Raw genomic sequence first — 22,581 nt, forward strand, 5'->3', positions numbered from 1 at the left:
AAACTTTTGTGCTTCAAAGGATACCATCAATAAAGTTAAAAGACAATGAGAAAATATTCTCAAACTATACATCTGACAAAGGGCTAATATCCACAATCTACAAAGAACTCAAATCAGCAAGAAAAAAAACCAAATAATCCCATCAAAAAGCTGACAAAAGACATGAATAGACTCTTCTCATTAGAAGACAAATGGCCAAAAAACATATGTGAAAATGCTCAACATCACTAATTATCAGGGAAATGCAATTTAAAACCATAGTAAGATACCTTACCCCTGACAGAATCACCATTAAAAGTCAAAAAACAACAGATGTTGTAGTGAAAGGGAATGCTTTATATAATGTTGCTGAAATATAAATTTGTACAACCACTATGGAAAGCAGTATGGAGAGTCCTCAAAGAACTAAAAGTAGACCATCATTCGATCCAGCAATCCCACTATTGGGCATTTACCCAAAGAAAAAGAAATCACTTTATCAAAAAGACTCCTGCACCACAATATTTATCACAGCACAATTCGCAATTGCAAAGATAGGGACTCAACCTAAGTGCCCCCATCAACTGATGAATAAAGAAAATATGGTGTGTATGTATACATACACACACACACACACATACACACACAGCATGGAGTACTACTCAGCTATAAAAAGGAATGAAATAATGTCTTTTACAGTAGCAGCTTGGATGGAACTGGAGATTAGTATCCTAAGTGAAATATCTCAGGAGTGGAAAAACTGATACCTGATGTTCTCACTTGTAAGTGGGAGCTACATGAAGAATATATATGGTCATAAAGAACAGTAATGTACACTGTCAACTAAGAAGGGGGAAGGGATAAAAATCTAGCTATCAAGTACAATGTACACTATTCTAGTAATGGGTACGTTGAAAGCCCTGATTTTGGTATGATACAATGTATCCATATAACAAAAAACACTTATACTCACTAAATATTTTGAAATAAAAAAATTCCAGTAAGGCAAAGCAAGCTCCTCCTAAAAAATAAAATAATAAAGGAGGACCAGGTGCAGTGGTTCATGCCTGTAATCCTAGCACTGGGGGAGGCCGAGGCTGGAGGACTGCCTGAGGTCAGGAGTTAGAGACCAGCCTGAGCAAAAGCGAGACCCTATCTCTACAAAAAATAGAAAAATTAGCCGGGCATGGTGGCACACACCTGTAGTCCCAGCTACTCAGGAGGCTGAGGCAGGAGGATTGCTTGAGCCTGGAGTTTGAGGTTTCAATGAGCTATGATGAGGCCTCTACTCCAGCGTGGACAACAGAATGAGACCCTGTCTCAAAAAAAAAAAGTATAAAAATGGGCAAAGGATCTGAAGAGCTATTTCTCCAAGGAAGATATACAAATGGCCAGTAAACGCATTAAAAGATACTTGGCATCATTAATCATTAAAGAAATGCTAATTATAACCACAAGGAGATACCATATCATATCCATTAGAACAGCTATAATCAAAAGGTCAGAATAAGAAGTACTGCTAAGGATGTGGAGAGACGAGAACCTCCATATACTGCAGGTTGGAATATAAAATGGTGCAGCCACTGTGGAAGACGCTGTGACAGTTCCTCAAGTGATTAAACCTAGAATTACCACATGACCCAGCAATTCTACTCTTGGGTCTATACCCAAGAGAAATAAAAATGTATGTCCACACAAAAAATTGTACATAAATGTTTATACCAGCATTATTCATAATAACCAAAAGGTGGAAACAATGCAAACATTTATCAAGGGATGAATGGATAAATAAAGCATAGTATAGCCATACAATAGAGTATTATTCAGCCATAAAAGGCAATGGATTATTAACGCATGCTACAATATGAATGAACCTTGAAAACATTATGCTAAGTGAAAGAAGACAGTCACAAAAGACCATTCATATATGATATGATCACATGAATGATTCCATTCACATGAAGTCTCCAGAATAGGGAAATCTATAGAGACAGAAAGATTAGTGGTTGCTTAGAGCTGGTGGCAGGAAGGAACCCTGAGGGAATAGGGGGTGACAGTTAAAGGGTATGGGATTTCTTTTTGAGATGATGAAAATATTCTAAAATTGACTGTGATGTTTGCACATACCTGTGACTATACTAAAAGCCACTGACCTATATACTTTAAACAGGTGAACTGGATGATATGTAAGTTATATTTGAATAAAGCTGTTAAAAAAATTTAGTCCAGTCCTGATCTCTATAATATTTTCATATCAAATACCCAAGACATTACTGACAGTTTAGAGATCACATGGAGTAATACAACCAATAATCCCATAAACTTTATTCCACCACAAATGTATACACAACACATGCTTAGAATCCAGTCATTTTGCTTTATGCTGCCTATAATTAATAATACTAAATTAGATTGTTAAAATTTTTCAAAGGACATGTAAATGAAACCTAACACATACAATGTTAAAGAGGACCAGGCACACTGGCTCAAGACTGTAATCTAGGACACTGAGGTGTGAGGATCACTTGAGGCCAGAAGTGTGAGACCAGCCTGAGGGCCATAGCGAGACTCCCCCACCATCTCTACAAAAAATACCAAAATTAGCTACCGTGTTTCCCCGAAAATAAGACCTACACATAAAATAAGCCCTAGCAGGATTTCTAAGCACTTGCACAACAGAAGCCCTACCCCGAAAATAAGACCTAGTGATGGGCATATCTGCACAACCCATGCATTTCGTCGAGGAGCAGTAAAGAAGATGAGCAGCCCTTCTCATCTGCCCCATCATAACAGCTACTATCCCAGAGGTGACCGGAGAGGTGCGGGCAGCCCCATCAACAAGGTCGGCTCCCCGTCAGGTCCGTGCTGCAAGCTGAGGCTTTGAGGGGAGAATAACACATCCCCTGAAAATAAGCCCTAGGGTGTCTTCTTGAGGGAAAATAAATAAAAGACCCTGTCTTATTTTCAGGGAAACACAGTAGATGTGGTGGCATGTACCTGTAGTCCCAGAGATTTGGGAGGCTGAGGCAGGAGGATCACTTGAGCCCAGGAATTTGAGGTTGCAGTGAGCTATGATGACCCCACTGCACTGTAGCCCAGGCAACAGAGTGAGACTGTCGCAAAAAAAAAAAGGAAAGAAAAGACAGGACGGAAGGAAGGAAGGGAGGGAAGGGAGGGAGAGAGATATAATAATAAAAAAAGAAAGTAAAAGAGGTAATAATATCTTAAGATGGCTATGATTGGGTTAGTTATAAGAACAGTTCACTGAATTAAAAAAAATCTAGTACAATTAGATGATTTGTAGTTTTTCCCTGCAATGTAGTTTTGCTGGTACTATCTCAAATGTGTCTTAGTCTTTATTCATTCCTCTTATAATATCTTAAATAGCAAGTCAAAGAACTCTAAAATTTTAATATATTCATTTTCATAAAGCCTTCCTCTTCTTGCCCATCTTCATAAAAGGCAATGTGATAAACTTCTGAGAGAATAACCAAGTTATTTCAAGTTGTGCATTGTAAATCCTCTAGTCTACAGTCCCCAAGACCCAGGCCGTGGACCAGTACCATGGACCAGTACCGGTCTGTGGCCTGTTAGGAACTGGGCTGCACAGCAGGAGGCAAGCAGAGGGTGAGCTGGCAAAGCTTTCTCTGCATTTGAAGCTTCATCTGTATTTACAGCCACTCCTCATTGCTCACATCACTGCATAAGCTCCGCCTCCTGTCAGATCAGTGGTGACGTTAGATTCTCATAGGAGTGTGAACCCTATTATAAACTATGCATGCAAGGGATCTAGGTTGCACACTCCTGATGAGAATCTAATGCCTGTTGATCTGAGGTGGAGCTGAGTAGCTGACTGCCCAATAAATGTAATGCACTTGAATCATCCCAAAACTACCCCCTGGTCTGTGGAAAAACTGTTTTCCATGAAACCAGTCCCTGGTACCAAAAAGGTTGGGGACCGCAGCTGTATATTTAAGGATAAATAATTTGAAGTAGCTGGTATCAGCATCTGTAACAGAAATAGTTTTATAGGTATAACTTCCCTTAAAGGAAAAAGGTTTCATATTCCCAGTAACTGCTACTAACATATTTGAAATCTAAAGTAAGATCTCATATAGGATTCATGCTACAAATTATAGAACAAGCACAGTATCATAGCAACCCAGCAATACCACTACAGTGACACACTGAGGATGCAATCCAAGATTCTAATTTAAGAAACTGGCACAGAATATAGGACATGTAGCTTTTTTTGGCAATATCCCTAGAACATTAATAACTAAGAATCTAAAATCAGCTTTTATTTGAAACTTTAGAGAGCAGGCTATTATAAAGTAACAATGGAAACATTTATTAGCAAATGATTCACAGCATTGTGACTAAATATGACTTAGTCAAGGTTCTGTGATTTCATTAAAATTGAAAATGATGGGAAAAAATTGTAGACATCACATTTTAGGAAATTTGAATACATGTCAATACTGTCAGTTTGATAATGTTCTAATACAAATATATATCATTTTAAGAAAACCCCTCAAATACTATCTAAAACTTTCAAAACCATAAATATTTCCATGCTTTAATCAATGACCATTGAACTATAAATACATCTACAATTTCTGCATTATACAAGGGTTAAATATACTGTTCAATTTTTATTTAAAAAAAGTTAACTGTTTTGTTGCATCAAAAACCACTTCTGGTGAAGCAAAAAAGAAAAAGGAATGAAGTTGAGCTCGTAGGGGAATGTTATAGAGATTCCTTGGGATCTGGATGGAACCTTGGACTTTAAGAATACTGAAAAACAGTCTCCTAAGAGAATAAATGGAATATTTATGTCATCTCCTTAATTCAATTTGAATATAAAATCTACTATTCATTAAATAAGTTTTTTGAAGTACCTCTGTTTCTCATTTGGGACTTTTGGGAACAAGAAGAACTAAACAGATCTTTACAGATGAAATAGAGGGTGATCACTACTTTTCAGTTTTGATGGCTGTGATTGAGCTTCCATCTTGCTGCCACTCCTACCTGTAACTACTAGGAAATACCTGCTGCTGTGTTAAGAAAAGGCATTGCCTACTTTAACAAGGTGTTCAAGTCTCCAGATCAGGACCTACGCTCTACAGACATTCCACTTTCCCCCAACGCCACAGATGGGCTTTGGTGGGGATATTCAAGAACCATGGAAATAATATATAAAATACTGTATATATTTTCTAAGATGGTGCATTCCTTAAACTGAATTTCCCAAGAGATCCATATATAACCTCCCTAAAATTAAATACCAGTACTCTTACAAGTTATTTATTCTTCTTTTAATGTTAAGTTATTTATAACCAAGGTTTTAAATGAGTTGATTTAGTATTTCCAGAAATACTTTATTCATAAACAATTCTAAATTGATTCTACTTTTTCTCTTTCAGAAATATTTATATTTCTGCAAGAATATTTATAATATTCTACTAAGTGAAAATAATGAGCTCTAGAACAGCATATATTATAGGATCCCACCAACTGGAAAATATGGGACAATGTTCAAAAATTTAAGAGAGGTTTCCTCTGGATGGGAATTTTTATTTTCTACCATTATAAAATTCTTTTTTAAAAGTTGTTTTTAACAGTGAGTCTATAAGTTTTTACAAAAATAATAAAGCCATTATAAAAGAAATAGGGTAGTTAAGAATATGACATTTCTCATTACATATTCTTTAAATAAGTTTATTTTAGAAAACCATGAAAACTGAGATTCACTTATGACTCACAGCAAGTATTGTAACCTAAAATAGTCATTCCTATTCCATGGGAGAAGCTACTTCTCAGGATCTTTAAAAAAAAAAACCAGTTCTCAAAATATGTTGTTAGGGTATCCAGGTGAGCCAAATTAAAAACAGATTATCAAAATACCTAACATACCAAAACCAGTGCCTGGATATCTGATACCTAGGTAAAAGCATGGTTATTTTTACCTTTCATACATTAATAATCAAAATTTACTATGGGCCGGGCGCGGTGGCTCATGTCTGTAATCCTAGCACTCTGCTAGGCCGAGGTGGGCGGATTGCTCAAGGTCCGGAGTTCGAAGCCAGCCTGAGCAAGAGCAAGACCCCATCTCTACCATAAATAGAAAGAAATTAATTGGCCAACTAATATATATATAGAAAAAATTAGCTGGGCATGGTGGCGCATGCCTGTAGTCCCAGCTAGTCGGGAGGCTGAGGCAGAAGGATTGCTTGAGCCCAGGAGTTTGAGGTTGCTGTGAGCTAGGCTAATGCCACGGCACTCACTCTAGCCTGGGCAACAAAGTGAGACTCTGTCTCAATAAAAAAAAAAAAAAAAAAATTTACTATGAAGAAAATATAACTATAGGAAATAAATGTATCTTAAAAGTACTTCATTGTTACATTTGCTTCTTTATTTCTACTTTGGATTCAAAGTTAGGTTGGTTCATTGGCTGGAAACACAATGGCATTTGGAAAACTACTTATGGAGATGTCTAATTTCAGCTTATCTAAAGGTTTTATTAGGAGAATAAAATCAGTAAACTGACAGATGAATTAGCCCAACTGACTTTACATCCAAGCCTCAGTTATCTTTCCCAACTTATTTTCCTCTTTCAAATTAGGAAAAAAATGGTCAGAAAGGCAGAGCTATGCTACTATGGTGCAGTATAAAAAAGTTTTCAAAAACTTTTTGTAAAGGGGAACCAAAATATACCTAGCATTTCCAAAAGAGAGGCAAAAATAAGCAGAGTCTAATTAGTACTTGATAATCTATAAGAATTTCTCCAAGCTGCTAATTACAGATCATTTTACCTTTAACTGAGTAGTGACTCCAAAGTATAAATCTAGCTGTGACACAAATTTGCTGATTAACAGTTCACTTCATCCTGTTTCTCTGTACTCATTCATGAAACAAATATAAGATTTTTTTCTTGAGAAAAATTTTAGGTTACTTTAAAAAGGAAGGGAATAACAGTGCTAAAAGGAAGACCACAAAGATCAGTGAAATATTTTTGTATCAGAATTCAAGAAACAAAGATCCCTTGCCTTAAAGATTCTTAGAAAAACCTATCTTCAATACTGGCCTACCTAACCAGCAACTAAAAGAAACCAGTATTTCTCTCGATAAGGTTCTCAATTACAAATATTTCTCTCTGTCACAGTTAGGAAATGAGCTACTCAATTTTGCTTTACTGCAGGCAATATACGTCTTCAGTTTAAACACTACAGATGATTCAATAACCAAGCGAGAAGATCAAGCTATTAATGACTGGCACAAGAATATACCCTACCTAGGTTTTACTTTCTTTATCTATAAGATGCTAACAAGTTTGGTACTGAATGTAAACATTCAGTTATAAATCATTATAAAACTGTGAATTACTGCATCATACAAAATGATGTTTTTCTTTAAATTAATTCAATAACTTCTGCCTCATTCTTTCATTCACTAAATATAAAACTGAGCACTGACTGCCTAAATGCTGATGGGAAGATATAGATCTCAGGTCTCAAAGCACTTAACTTACAGTCTAAAGGCAAAAAGGAGCCAATTAAGTAACCTTATCCATGTACTTGTCCCGATGTATTCTGTGGTCTCCCTCATGCACACACCAAGATACATTGCCATCTGGTGTGCACAGAAGACATCCCATTAGGGAACAGATAATCATAATTCAGCCAGAAGAGCATGTGGCCAGTAACCCAAACTATGGATGCCTTCTAACAAGCAAATCTGAAAGTCCTGGCAGGTCATTAAAAGTTAAAATAAAGAATGTAATTAATATTTAGAAATCACAGAAATTACCTAATGGGCACTCCGTGATTCCCATATCCAATAGTCTCCTCTATTTGATATTTTGCAACTGGGTTTCCAAAAGACATCTCCAATTTAAAACTTCCAAAATATAATTCTGGATTTTCCCTCTACACCTGGTTCCTTCTCTATTGTACTCTCTCATTAGTGGTACACACCCATTCACTCAGATGTCATCCTTGACTCCTACCTTTCCCTTTCCATCACCCCTCAACCCCCACACACAATTCATTAACAAGTCCTATATAAGATATATCTCAAGTGTATCGCTTTCTCTCCACCTTGGGCTACCACCCTAGCCAAAGCTGTATCATGTCTTACCCAGGATATTAAAATAATCTCCTAACCAGTCCTCCTCCTAAAAATCTTGTTCTGCTACAATCCATTCTCCACCCCGTAGCTACAGTACTTTTTTTTAAAACTGCCAAAGTTCCTAAAAGAGTTGTCTATACTTACTGATTCAGCTTTCACACTTTCCACTAGCTCCTCACCTTACAGAAATCTCATTTCAAGTCTATCAATCCTCTGAATGCCTCTTGAGTCACCACTGTTGACTACCAAAGGCTACCAAACCCTTTTCAGTTCTTATTTGACCTGTCAACAGTTCTTCTCTGTTACTATTCCCTCTACCCCAATCCCAATTTCTAAAAGACTCTTCCCTTGACCACCTTGCCTCCACTCGAGCTCTCTCTCTTGCCTCCTAGTTGGCTCCTTTGCCTTTAACCATCATCCAAATTCCTAGGTCTCTTCTCATTCTACACATTTTCAGTGGGCAGTTGCTTCTATTTCCATTGCTTCAAATGCCACCTGTAAGACTCTCAAATTACTTAATATTATCTTTAACATACATCTCTTTACTTAGTTCCAGACCCAAATTATCTAACTTCTTACTAGGTAGTTTCACTTCGATTTTCCACAGGCACTTCAACTTTTCCAAAGAACCATTACCTTCTCCTCCCAAATCTAATCTGTCTCCCCTCTTCCCTTTCAGTAAACTGCTATCATACATCTAGTTGCCCAAGTCAGAAATGCATCACTGTTGATTTTTCCCTCTAAGTCCTGCCTGTGATACTACCCCATCCCTATTTAGACAAGGCCACCTTCTTCTCTTGTCTGGATTACCACACCAGCATCCCAACTAGCTACTCACTTTCATTTCCCAATATATTCTTTATAAATGCCCACAGCTCTACATAGCATCAAGACTGAACTGGACCCTAATTGTTTCTCCAGTCTCTTCTCTAGCCATCCCCTATTATATTCTATATCATAGCCATGTAAACTGCCAGCAATTCCCAAAATATGCTTTGCTCACTTACCTCTGGGTCTGCACATACTGTCCTTTAGGTGGACCTCTTAGACCCCATCTATCTTGGCCTAACATCACCTGGCCTTTTAGGTCTCAGTTTAACTGTCACTTTCTCCAAGAAGCTTTCCCTGATCTCTCCCCTCTCATACCAAAACTGGGTTAGGTCCCTCACATGCTCCCCTAACGTCTTAAAGCTTACACTTTGCACAACACTTATCACACTAACTGAAATTGCATGCTTGTAAGTCTGTATTCCCCCAACCCACATCCACACTTTAGAAGTTTAAAGCCCCTAAAGATATTTAATTTCAAAAGAAAAAGTATTCATCATTTTACTTCACTAAGTTTTTAATCTCTATATTGGTTCATCCATGTTTTAAGCACTATGGAAACCAAAGAGATGTAAATACTTCAGTACTAAATTTCTGGAAGTAAAGTATGTGTCTAATTTCAAAGCAAGCAAACAAAATCTTTTTCCTCTGGCCAATTAAAAGAAGAAAGGAGTACAAGTTTAAAAAAAAATCAATACATAGTCCTACAGAATTTGCCTTATTTTACTTATAACTTCAACAGATATTTATCCTCAGAAAAAGTCATCTGAAAAGTTATGTTTAAAAAACCCACCCAGTTTTGCTAATCAAAATTTTGTTATAACAAAAACTCTCATCTTTTTCACTTTTGCCAATTTAGGGCAGGGGATTAACAATAAGTCCAAATAATCATCAACTTATGGTAACAGCCTTAATTCTAAAATATCCTTTATACAAATGTGAAACAAAGGCAAAACCAATTAAACAGATAAAATATACAATTTTTGAAGCTATATTTAAGATCTGACACTCCTGAACTGTAAATTCTAATAAGCCCAGTCATTTAAAAATTCTTATTTCAGGAATTTAACCTCTCTAGCTATTGTCTAATACAATTTATTCATTAATCAAGCAAAACCTGAGAATAAGAGCTTAAAAATCCTGTACTTTCCTCCCTACCTTAAAGAAAACTTCTCTGATGAAATGACAAGATAACTATTTATTAATAGAAAAACAAAAGTGAAATTAATTCCCAATGAAGGTAAGCCAGAATGACTTCTGAAGTCCATTCAGTACTGGAAGGCCCAACTAGATTTAACGGTGAGGTTATAGTAGCTGCAATTAGCATCACCATTCCAGTAGGAGGAGTGTGTTTCCAAGAAATCCGTTGCCTTCAGTATCCAAGTTAGAAATAGGTTCTCTGAGTTTCATCATGTGAGCCTATCATATTCAGCAGACTACAAAAAAAAAAAAAAAAAAAAAAATCCCAGTAGGTTTCTTTAGGAAATCTATTCAAAATTACAGGATTTCTAAAATTCCTCATTAATCACTCTAAAAGCCCACATAAACAAATTCATTCAGGTAAGAGTTCAGAAAGACAGACATAAAAAGTAGGGGTGAAACCGCTTATAAGTCAATATTCCGCTCCAACAAGTAGAATCTATTTTGCACAAACCCAGTCTGTCCTGTAAAACTTTTTCAGCAAAGCTTTTAGGTTTCTTATTATAGAATAATGCATTAAAAAGTAATTATAGATATTTAAATCTGTTCATCTCCCTCAAGGACATCTTTATAAATAAAGATTGCACCTCAAATTTAGAAATTACCACAAACAAATTATTTCAATTTTTCAATGTTCAAACACACATGTCTATGTCTGGGAGTCAACCTAGTATTACTTCTCCACACAAATACTATATAATAACTTTTCTAGCAACAAACCTATCAATAATGTTACATGTCAGTCACTGGTCATTGGCAAAATAAACAAAAGAGCAAACAATCTTTTCTTTTAAATCTACATTTACTATTTACTGTCAGGGTATTAGGGTATTACTTTAAATAACCTTGAACCAGTTTAGGCATAAATATATTAAAAACAAACAAAACAGAAGAAAATCAATCTCTGGTAGATAGCACCAAGCAGCACAATCAATAAAGGGGCTGGGGGTAACTAGAAGATAACTAATAGGTCATTTCTTCCTCAAAATCTACATGACCACATTTATACACAGAATACTATATTTGGTATCATAATGGGATGTGAAAAAACAGATAATGATTTCTGCTTTCACAAACAAAAAATGTACTATCTCATTCTGGAAAAACATCACTACAAAACAGTTTAATACTCACCCCTTATTCCAACTGGCTAGCAGAAAAGCCAAAGACAAAATAGGAATATGGAATATAAGTGGGCCTGGATCCTCACTGTCCTTTCAGTAAAAAGCTGTAGCTAAGATTAACTATTTGGTTTTTTTGTTGTTGTTGTTTTGTGACAGAGTCTCATTGTGTTGCCCGGGCTAGAGTGCCTTGGCGTCAGCCTAGCTCACAGCAACCTCAAACTCCTGGGCTCAAGCGATCCTCCTGCCTCAGCCTCCCAAGTAGCTGGGACTACAGGCATGTGCCACCATGTCCAGCTAATTTTTTTCTATTTTTCGTTGTTTGGCTAATTTCTTTCTATTTATAGTAGAGACAGGGTCTTGCTCTTGCTCAAGCTGGTCTCAAACTCCTTAGCTCAAGCAATCCTCCAGCCTCAGCCTCCCAGAATTCTAGGATTATAGGCGTGAGCCACCGCACCCAGCCTAAGATTAACTATTAAGAAGATGGTAGACATGAAAAGACTCTGGAGAAAAACATTTCTTGATGTAAAATAAATGTAAGACATGACCAAAACCACAGCTGAGTTCAAGGATAGTTCATTTCTTCAATATGTTATATTCAACATATACAGTAGTAATAGTAGGCCAAGATCTTCAAGAAACACAAGAGTGCTCTGAGCATATAGAGAAATCAGTTTTACATTCCAAAATGTAATCACTGATTCCAAACAGGAATCATCGCCTGTTATCCTGAATGATGGGATTAAAACTAGGCAAACCTCTATTATATGTTCTCAATTTTACTTGCCAGCTCAGCCTTCACTCCAAAAATCACAGAGAAAACTGACCACCTGGCATCAAATGAAAATAGCTGGGCTTTAATTATAACTACAACAAAATCCAATAGAATCATCTCATCACACCTAAACTCCAGAATCTAACAGCACTAAACCCGTTCAGGAGAGCAGCTGATTAGCCATAGGGGGCAGCAGAGTGAAGGGTGAAATGTAAATAGCAGGAGGTGAAGTGAGGGCAGGAAATGTTAATAGGCTGGGTAATGAGCCATGAGTATCAGAGAAAAGGACAAAGTCTCAATTAATGAATTAAATCAATAGACAGATAATGCTAAACCAGTGATTCTCAACCCTCGCTGCACATTAGAATCACCCTGGGAGCTTTTAAAAATTCATACAACTGGATTCTACCTTAGAACAATTAATTTACAATCTCTGGGGGGTAAGCCCAGGTACTGTTGCTTTTTTTTTTCTAATGCTCTCCAAGTATACAGCCAGGATTGAGAAGCAGAATGCTAAACACATAAAAATAAACTAGTCTCTATCCCCAGTTTTTTACAGTTTAAAAAGTGATGCACGAAAAATCAATTATTTCCCAAATGTATTATTTTTGTTGATAAAGCTGTCTTTGGAATCCAAAAAGGCAATAACCATTAAATACTAATTCATCTTTGTGATTTTATCAAGGGAAAAATGTTATTCTTGCAGGTGAAAATGATTACACAGAAGTTCAAAGGGGTTAAACAACTAGCCCAAAGCATCTGAGAAGCACTACTGATGCAGGAAGACAACTTAAGTCTACTATGATCCCACTATTTTACCAAATACATTTTACTGGATTAGCACTTTAATAACGGCCACTTCATAAAGTAACCCAAAATTGAATTAAGAATCAGGGAAGGTAATACAAGGGAGACATGATCCTAAAAAGGAATACTGAAGATGTTAGACTAGAAAAAGTTTTTCCTTCATGTAAGACTAACAATGGACACTGTATTTACCAACTTCTCTAATAAGTACATCCTTAAAAAATGTAAAAAATTTGTTTAAAATAAATCTTCCAGAAGACATATGACAATACTTCCAGAAAAGTCTTAAAATGACCAGTATGTTATATCCTGTTGTAAATATTTTTCTTAACAGACCCAGATAAATTTAAACTCTTCTTTATTGCCATCTCAATTACAAAAAGGGGTTTTGTGTTTAGATGGAATGATACTAACTGAGAAGATCTATAAACCTTAGAAGTTGAGCGGGTAGTAGTGTTTTCCTCCAACACAAAACAAAATATTAGGCCCGTGTTCTTGCTTCACAATTACCTTAAAAGACCACATACCTCAAGAAAATCAACACATTTTTCCCCCTAAAGGTGAGCAAGGCACTTCCATCAGCACCACTGTTACTGACCTCAATACCTCCAATGGGACCCAGTTTCTAAGAACAGACCAACAAAGAATCTGAGTTGCTACTTGGGAAGTTCTTTACCTCATCTGATGGGGACTTCAATTTCAAAACCAGTTTCAGTCCATTCTTGCTATTTAATGGCTGTCCCCTATGGGGAATACACATCTAAACAATTCTGGTTAATTCGATTCCTTCACTTGGTAAAAAAAATCTTGCTGCACCTTGTAATATTTTAAAGAGTCTGACTTGACTGTATTACCATTTCTACACTCATGCTGAAAACATTACAGCTTCACCTCACTTCACATAAATCACATCTGAAACCTGATAAATAAAATCATACTTTAAATACAATACTAGGAAAGTTTACCATTTTAGTAATCCTATTAATAATCCTTCCTTTTTAAAATATTTTTAATCTGGATTTTCATATATCAAAAAGAATGAGAACTAACATTCTTTGCCTATTTTTAGGCACTTAAATTATTTCACTTAATCCCCACAAGCCTGGGGAGATTGAAGGTATTATCCCCATTTTACAGATAAGGAAAATGACTCAGAAAGATTAAAAATTTACCTTTGACCCAGGATTAACCCCAGTGACCCAACTCCTTCTATCACACTGCTTCAAATTTACATCAAACAGGTTAAACAGCAAAAATACTGAAATCATTTGACCAAACTCCCAGTGTCAGTTGCAAAGTATCCACGTGTAACAAGGGGGCTGAAACTAATCTGTGTAGGCCTCGACTTTCTCATCAGTAATATAGGAATAATACTGGTCTTGCAAAAAGCTGCTGGGATGACCTAATAAAATAGTGTTTTTAAAAATACATTGAGCTGTGGATTGTCACACAACAGCATTACCTCATTAGGCGTGAAAAAGCAGATAACAGGGGTTAGGGGATACACATCTTTGGACTGTTTCACATGTTAGGAACAATACTGTTTTGTAATTTAAAAACAAAGAAAAAGATAAAATAATTTTAAATGTAAAAGTTACATAAATGTAAGGTATCAACTACTTGACCAAACCAATGCTTCCGGAGTCGTAAACAAAATAGGCTACACAGATCCCATCGTGAATAACAGATTTTTTTTAGAAGATTTTTTTAGGATACTTTTTAGAAAGTATCCTAACTGTTGGTTATCAGATGAAAAGTTTAAGGTAGAAAAATTAAGTCCTATGCTAACATAAATTTTAAATATAGAAAAAACGATTGACAAAATGCCCCTAATTTTATTTTCTAATACCTAGCTCTCAGGTAATACAGCAGCTTATAGAATTAACATAGCATGAGATAAAAAGGTGTTTTGAAAAAAAAAACTCTTCTAAAGCTTTACAACATCAGGCAGTTTAATCTTCAGGACCCACATAACAGTTTCTTATTTTAAAAGAACCTTTCAACAAGGTTTGTTTATTAAATACTTTCTACAATAAAACAACTTATTCTGAACATTTTTGCCATTAAAATCCTGCAACCTACTTACTAAACGCTCAAATAAACTTCTTACAGATGAAAAGGCTGGATTATTTTGTTAATCCTTACTCATAGTGCGCTTTGAGGAAAACTAGTTGGCACCTTTCCAGTTCAGACCCGTGCAGACAAAGTGTGACATAAGCAGGCTGGTATAAACACTTGAAAGATCTTGGATGCCCCTAGATATCTGAATCACTCCATGGTAAGATTATGTTTCAGAGCAGGAAGAAAAATTATCTTTCATACACATACTAAAGGGCTTTCCACTGTTTTTTGTTAAGGCCACAAATGGAAAAAACTACTACTGGCAGAAAAAACACAACGCTGTGGTATCAAGTACACTGCCAAAGTACCAAATGAAGCAATTGAATTTAAAAAAAAAAAATCACTTTTCAAGCATTTTGGCATCTGGAGTAAAAGTAGTTTTTCCTACTAGTGTGTGATCCAAGTGAGGGTCTTATTTCCTCAATAAAATCTGTGTAAATTTATCCTCAATATATAACTTTCCTTATGAGAATACTGTATTTTCATGCAAGTATCTAGAAGTAATATAAAGTTCTAATTTATTTTTCTCTAGTAGTAACTAAATCCTATAAATAAAACATTTATGGCACATTCACTTGTTGAACCACACATCATGTAACTGAGGTGATTACTGACGCTATGCATATTTTTGCCAGGCTTTTAAAAGCAAAATGTATCAAAGCTGCACCTCCTAGCTTGAAACTGACCATATGTTTAATATTCAATTTTTTTATTAAACAATAGTAAATGATATTAACAAATACAATACTAAGGAACCAGAATATTTTACTAAAAAGTACATTAAATACATATGAAAGAAAAATCCCAGCACCAAACTTTCAGACTGCAAAAATAATTTGACAATTTAATGAAAAAAATAGTATAAAAAACTATAAGGTCTTAATTAAGTATAAAATTTAAAATCTATCAATAGCAATTCAATGTTCTAATAAGTAAGACGCTATTCTTTTATAGCTATGACATCACTCCAGAATTAAAGTCTTGGCAATGCCTACCATTGTGGTCTACCATTTCCCCAAGTAAACGGTAACAATTTTTGTATTCTAAATGATTTACCAAATGATAAATGCCATAGCACAGACTAAACGTATCTTAAAATCTCTTTTCAAAAGCCTGTCTGATTCTGACTGTGGGATGTCTTTGACTTAGAAACACCTCAAGAGTCAGGGGGTAGGGTCTGAATGGGGTTCTGGAGCTATTGTAGATCAACTGTGATTTGATCTGGGATTTTCCTTAGACTCAGGGGAGCAGCTCAGTGGCATGAAAATACAGTACTCCTACATTTGCCAAATTGGGGCTGGATTCATAGGCCCAAAGACAAATCAGAACCAGATTGGCCTTGAAGGGATACTGGAGCTTTTTCAAATGGATTGAAAAATCTGCTGAACATTTACCTGTTTTAGTATGAACCTTTAATTTCCTGGTCTTACAAAACAGATGATTTAGATGTCAATTAGGTTTCTATTGCTGCAAAAACTGTTTAAATGTCTAAGAACATTATCGTCTTGTTCCATGATGATTTCTATCTCATAAAAAGCAAAGGTATCGAAAGTGTAAGATTAAAAGTTTGTAATACACAAAGACTAAACTAGAACACCAGGAAACAACTTATTGAAAATCCTCTAAACCTAGTGGGAAAAGTGAGCCAAAAGAAGTGCCAAGTTCTCCTGCAAGGCATTAGGCACGGATACCAATTCGAATTACTGTACAAACCTACAAAGTCCCTGGAATCGCAGCCTGCAAACCAAGTTCCCATTCCATTACAAAGAAACATTATCTACTCCTTAATACTTCCAAATAGACAGTGTGTATCATCTCAGACAACAGAATATTTTAACTCTTTCTATTCTTTGAGCTAAAGGATAACATTTCAACCCAACGATCCAGTAAATAAGACACTACACTGGTCAGATTTTCAGGCTTTTTCTTTGTAAGTACAACCAAAGGCCAGCTAGCTTGTAACCGTTGTTTGCCTTCGGGTTCCCGACGACTCTCGGGTACACTCAATGGGGAAATGGAGTTGAGAAGAGGGTGGGTGCAGACGGCTTTGTAACTGGGAAAGTACAGGACTAGCTGAGAGTGGCCGAAAAGAGGAAAAGCCTCGGGAAAGGGAAGGTCGGAAGATGAGTCCGGCTGTTAAGGCTTGGACCAGGCAAGGGCAAGCCTGAGGGAAGAGCGAAGAACTCCACCTCGCGGGACGCAGCGGAGTCCAGTAGGAAGGGCCGGTTAGGCAAGCGCGCAGGTGGGGAGGGGTGCTGGCCTCCCCTCAACTAGGAAGAGTTAAGGTGAATTAGGGAGGAGTGAGAAAAGCAGCGAGACTCCCCACATCAAACCTGTCTGGTAAAACGGGGGGAGGGCAAGGCATCGTGGGGCACGCACTGCGAGCCCCGGGAGGAAATGGCCCTGCTGGCGCAGAGGCAGCGGAGCCGGCCGCGCGCTCGCTCCCCGCGCCGCGCCCGCGGAGCCTACCTTTGAGCTGGGGCAGGGGGTGCAGCTCCGCCTGGCTGCCCTGGCTGCGGAACTGCGACGAGCCCTGGGAGCGCTTCTGCCTCTGCGCCTTGCGCACCGATTTCCGGGTGAAGCCGTCCACTTTCTCCGAGGCCGAGATGGCGGCGCTGGCAGCCCCCGCCGGCGGCGACGAGGACGACATCTCCGCGGCCCTGGCGCTTGGCAGCTCCGGCTGCGGCTCGCAAGGCACGGGCAGCGGCGCAGGGGGAGGAGGGGGAGAGGCGCGGAGAGCTCGCGCCCCTTCGCCCCAGCCCCGCCGCCCTCCGGCTCCGGGACGCCGCCGAGCTTCTCCTCGCCACCCGCCAACGCCTCACGGCCACATCTCGGCGCCCGAGGTTCCTGGTCCCCGCCGCGCGGCGGGCTCCCGGGCTGGCGGAGCGGAGGGCGGGGGCGGAGGGGGTGAAGAAGTTGTTGACTCCGGGCGCGGAGGGCGGGTGGAAGGCAGCCTGAAGTTTAGACAACTGAGGCGAGGGCGCGGGGGTGCAGACGCCGAGCGCTCCTCTCGTCCCTTCCGCCCCGGCCGCCAGCCAGCCGGCCGGCCAGCCCCTCAGCGGCCGCTGTCCGCGCAGCCCGCCCTGCCTGGAGCCTCCTCCCGGGACGCTGCCATTGCAGGTCCCCTCGGAGCCGCCGCCGCGGTGCCCGCTCTTCCCGGTCAGCGCCGGCCCCTCATCGCCCGGAGCTGAGACTCGCCGCCCCGGCCCTCCGCGTGCACACCCTCGCTCCTCTCCACTCCGAGCGGTCCGAACCCCTCCCCCGTCGGCCGCCCACGGAGCACCCCCGGGGAGCGACCGCTACAACTTGAGAAGGTGGTTGGTACAGGAAAGGGGGGAGTGTGTGCGCGCGCGCGCGCTGAGGCGCGCGGCCCGGGGGAGGGGCCTCGCGGGGGGTGGGGAGGGAGGAGTTTGACTGACAACTTCCGCGGGGTCCCGCCAGCCTCTCGGGGCCGCGGAGTGGGTCGGGGGCGGGAAACCATGCCAGCGCCTTCAGCCAATCGCAGGGCTAAGCGGCTGGCACGGGATGAGGCGTGGCCTCCTGGGCGGTCTACCTAGCGTTGGGAGCTGGGCGGAGAGACACAGTGGGGCGTGGCTGTGTGACGGACTTCGCCCACAGCCAATCGTAAGTGAAGGCGGCGAGCGGGGTGCCATCTGCGTCACTACAGTGTAACAAATCTCTTGGGAAGGAGGGGAAGTGCCCCTTCACCAGCGGGCACCTTTTCACGCCTGCGCGGCAGCTCCAGCTACACTTGCTCTCCTGACAGACGACGGGAAGACCGGAAAACTAGCGAGGGGGAGTTCGGAAAGCAGAAGACAGTGCCGCTTCCCTTTCCTCTCCCTGCTGGCCAACGAGGAACGGAAGCGACTGGTGGGGAGCTTGAGGGCGCGGGCGCGAAAGAGCGCCGGGTGTCACGTCACTGAGAAGGGGCGAAGCGAGGCGGGTGGGCGAACGAGCTGCGGGATTGACCGGCGAAGGAGCCCGGGGAAGGCGAGGACGCGAGCTCGTCCAGTCGTTTCGACTCCGGGGCGGGTCTCGGAGCCCCGCTGGCCCTCCGCCGCGTAATTAGTAGTTGCGAAGTCAATTTGTAGCTCCCGGTGGTTCCGCTCCGCAGCTGCCTGAGAGCTGCTCCGCGTGGGGTTGGGGCAGCCTAGCCTCTACTACTTCAAGGAGTTCTGCAAGTGCGCGCCCTCCAAAGAGAAGTTTCACGTTCCCAATTTAGTATTCTGCTCATTTTCACTCTTCGTTGAGCCCAAGGCCTTCAACTGCTGCAACGGAAAGAGTATGAGTTTGCTGGTCAGTGGTTTGTGGACTTGGAGGCTTGCCATGTGCTGTTACTGAGATCTTTTCCTTAGAGATTCCAGCCAGACTTTAGATTTCTTTAGGACAAGGACTAGTCGTCTTAGGTTTTTTTGTGCAGTGTTTTCCATTTAATAATACTTAGTAAGTAATCTGAACAGTATTGTTTCCTTTCTTGCAGGTGGACCCAAATCTGCAGTCCTCTCCCTCAAGCTCCAGACGTTTTTCCTTTCTACGTAATAAAAATAGTTGCCATATATTTAAGCAAAGCTACCTGCATGCATATGTGCAGAAGATTCCAACTTAACACGGGAAGCTGAATTCTAGACCTGGAACCAAACATACTATCCTCAAAGCATTTCCTCCTGGCCTGGCGCGGTGGCTCATGCCTGTAATCCCAGCACTCTGGGAGGCCGAGGCGGGTGGGTGGATTGCTCGAGGTCAGGAGTTCGAAACCAGCCTGAGCAAGAGCGAGACCCCGTCTCTACTATAAATAGAAAGAAATTAATTGACCAACTAATATATATAGAAAAAATTAGCCGGGCATGGTGGTGCATGCCTGTAGTCCCAGCTACTCGGGAGGCTGAGGCAGGAGGATTGCTTGAGCACAGGAGTTTGAGGTTGCTGTGAGGCCACGGCACTCACTCTAGCCTGGGCAACAAAGTGAGACTCTGTCTCAAAAAAAAAAAGCATTTCCTTCTTCAGATTCACTATGTAGTGAAATTGTACACAATCCTCCCAGTCAAGGAGGTTCAAACCTCAGCAGCATCTCTGACACTTTTCTCTTTCTCATCCAGTCTATGCTCCACATCGTGTTAAATCTACCTTCACAAACGTTCGAAATTAGGCCTTTCTCCAAATTTGTACAACCAACCACCACACATAGTTCAGGGCTTTCAAACTCACTGCCAGATCGGTCTTTTTAAATGCCACTTTTGTCTCATCTGCACATTTGAAGAACCACCCAGTACTTACAGAATAGAGTCCAAGGCTTTCTTCAATCTAATTTCCCAAGCGTAAATCCTTCCTTTCATGTGTCTATACAAACTCTTTTAATTCAGGCACATCATTCCACATGCTGATCACCTAAAAGTAGTTGTGGTTCCTTGACACTTAGTCTTTGCTGTTCCAACACCTTGAAATAATCCACTTTTTTTTTTCATCTTGTTGAAACCCTTCTTCAAACCCCAAATCAACCCCTGTCATCTATGAAGCTGGTCATGACAATCCAGCCAGAAGTAATATCTCCCTTCTTGCATTCCTATTGTATTTATTGTCCACATCACTCACTGTCATCACATACTAAGATGGCAGTATGCTCTTTCTCCCCTGAAGGTTTGTAAACACCAAGAGAAAAGGAACTCGGGTATTTACACCTCTGTAGTCCCCAGGATAGATATGCAGTATGTAACCATCAAATTTTTAGTTCTCAGGGTTTCTGAATATGTGATTATTGGATTACCTGCATCGGAATCCTCTGGGGTGTTTATTTAAAATGCAGATTCCTGGACCTCACCCCTGACACACAGAATCAGAACCTCTGGGAAAAGCACTGAGAAATCTATGTTTAATAAGCTCCCTAGGTTATTCTTGTGTATACAAAAGTTTGGAACGACTGTTCTCTAGGCATCTGGATGTTATTAAAAATAGATTATAAATCTATAGATTTCATGAGTAGTACTATGTATAATAGAGATAATTTACATAAAACAAGGGGAGACATAGCAGAGAGAAAACAAATTCAATAAAACTAAAATTCATACCAGAACATGATAGATAATAGATACCAGAAACAAGTGGTTGGGAGATTTGGAACCAACAAAACTACCTGGGCTTTGTCTGAAACAGCTTCTTGGGTAAGAAATTTAAGCACAGTTTTGAAGACAAATGGAGTCAAAACCTGAAAAGAGAGGAGGATATTCTGGATTCTGAATCTAGAATCTGATATTCTAGATTCAAGTCACCAAACATGTTAGGGAGGAAAGAATAATAGCCCAAGGATCAAAAGGCCTGAGTTTATATTAGTTATCAAAGCTGTGATCCTGTCCAGTTACTCATTCTGTCAGAGCATTGCTTTCCACATTTGTACTTCAGAAAAAAACTCAGTGAACTGCCTTCTTCACAGAGTTGGCATGAGTTTTAAATGTGACATGTGAAAGAAAACAGTCAAGGAAATGAACATTATACAGATGATAATTTTATAATATATGTATTGATCAAACATTTATCTTCCATCCACCATCTCGAGTAAGTAAGGTATCTGGGTCCTAGACAGTGATTTGATCACTAAGAATCATCTAACAGAAAACTGCAAAATATTGGTACTTAACTGTCTGTGTCCCTGAAGCAGGAAGAGTGTCTGATTCCATGCCATAGAATTCCAACTCCTTCCCATATGTGAAGATCCTGGGTAAAGAGTGATTCAGAGTCCAAGGCTTCATCACTAGCAAATTCCTTGGATTGGTTTGTCCTCACATGACTTGACTTCTTTAGTTCATAAACATGTATGCTTACTGATCTTATTCTTTTGCTGGGAAAAATGATTCTTGCAACAATAATATCCACAATATCAAAATCACGGTTGTTTAATGATTTTAGAGTACATCAGAGAGACTGTTCTTTTCAAATGACTGTGAAGTTCTCTAAAGCATATCCAAGCGAAGTTTTGACTGTCAGCATTCTCTTAAGAGCCATGGTTCCCAAACTGCTCCAATACACCACCAGACCAAAGTGCTTTATCCACAGAATGTGGTATTTTCCAAATTTACAAAAATAAAACTTCTCTCTTATATCTCTTTTAAAATGTTTGATTCTTACTACCACTTTACTAGAATCTAAATCAATGTACTATCTGATTCATTATAAAATATGTTAATTTTTAGTGCCTCATTGTTCTTTATTTAAATATGTTCACATTGTTTAAAATTCAAAAGGAGTTAAAAGGGTAACAGGAAAAGTCTCACTGCCAACCCTGTTTCCCAACATCCAGTTCCTCCCTTGGGTGGCAACCAGGCTATCAGTTTGTTATATATGTTTCCAGAGATATAATTTGTTTAATTGCTTATGGCTTAACAAATTCACATTTTAAGAATCTGCATGAGAGTGTGCCAAATCCTAACCACTAGACCACCAGGAAATTGATATTGTTAAAATGTCCATACTACCCAAAGCAATATACAGATTTAATGCAATCCTTATCAAAAGTCTAATGGCATTTTTCACAGAAATAGTAAAAAAAATCCTCAAATTCACATGGAACCACAAAAAAACAACAACAACAAAAAAATAAAAAGCCAAAGCAATGCTGAGAAAGAACAAGTT

General features: G+C 39.5%; 1 protein-coding gene and 1 long non-coding RNA gene across 3 annotated transcripts in view; one reads left to right on the forward strand and one right to left on the reverse strand.

Annotated features, from left to right (window-relative positions):
* The window catches only part of PPP2R5A (protein phosphatase 2 regulatory subunit B'alpha), a 47,727-nt gene extending 29,437 nt beyond the window's left edge, over positions 1 to 18,290 (reverse strand). The window contains exon 1 of one of the 2 annotated variants that reach the window (XM_012781659.2): positions 17,431 to 18,290. In XM_012781659.2, coding sequence (XP_012637113.1) covers positions 17,431 to 17,611 — 181 coding nt within the window. In that variant the 5' untranslated portion in view covers positions 17,612 to 18,290. Of the gene's footprint in view, positions 1 to 16,355; positions 17,201 to 17,430 lie in introns of those variants that run through there. The other variant, XM_075997075.1, reaches the window with a different exon arrangement.
* Positions 18,291 to 18,432: 142 nt separating this feature from the next.
* Positions 18,433 to 19,529, forward strand: LOC142863893 (uncharacterized). Its single transcript, XR_012914553.1, has 2 exons — positions 18,433 to 18,831; positions 19,442 to 19,529. It is a non-coding gene; the product is annotated as an uncharacterized LOC142863893 (long non-coding RNA).
* Positions 19,530 to 22,581: the final 3,052 nt, after the last annotated feature.

This window comes from Microcebus murinus, chromosome 23 (assembly GCF_040939455.1).
Source record: "Microcebus murinus isolate Inina chromosome 23, M.murinus_Inina_mat1.0, whole genome shotgun sequence".
In the NCBI taxonomy this organism is placed as follows: Eukaryota; Metazoa; Chordata; class Mammalia; order Primates; family Cheirogaleidae; genus Microcebus; species Microcebus murinus.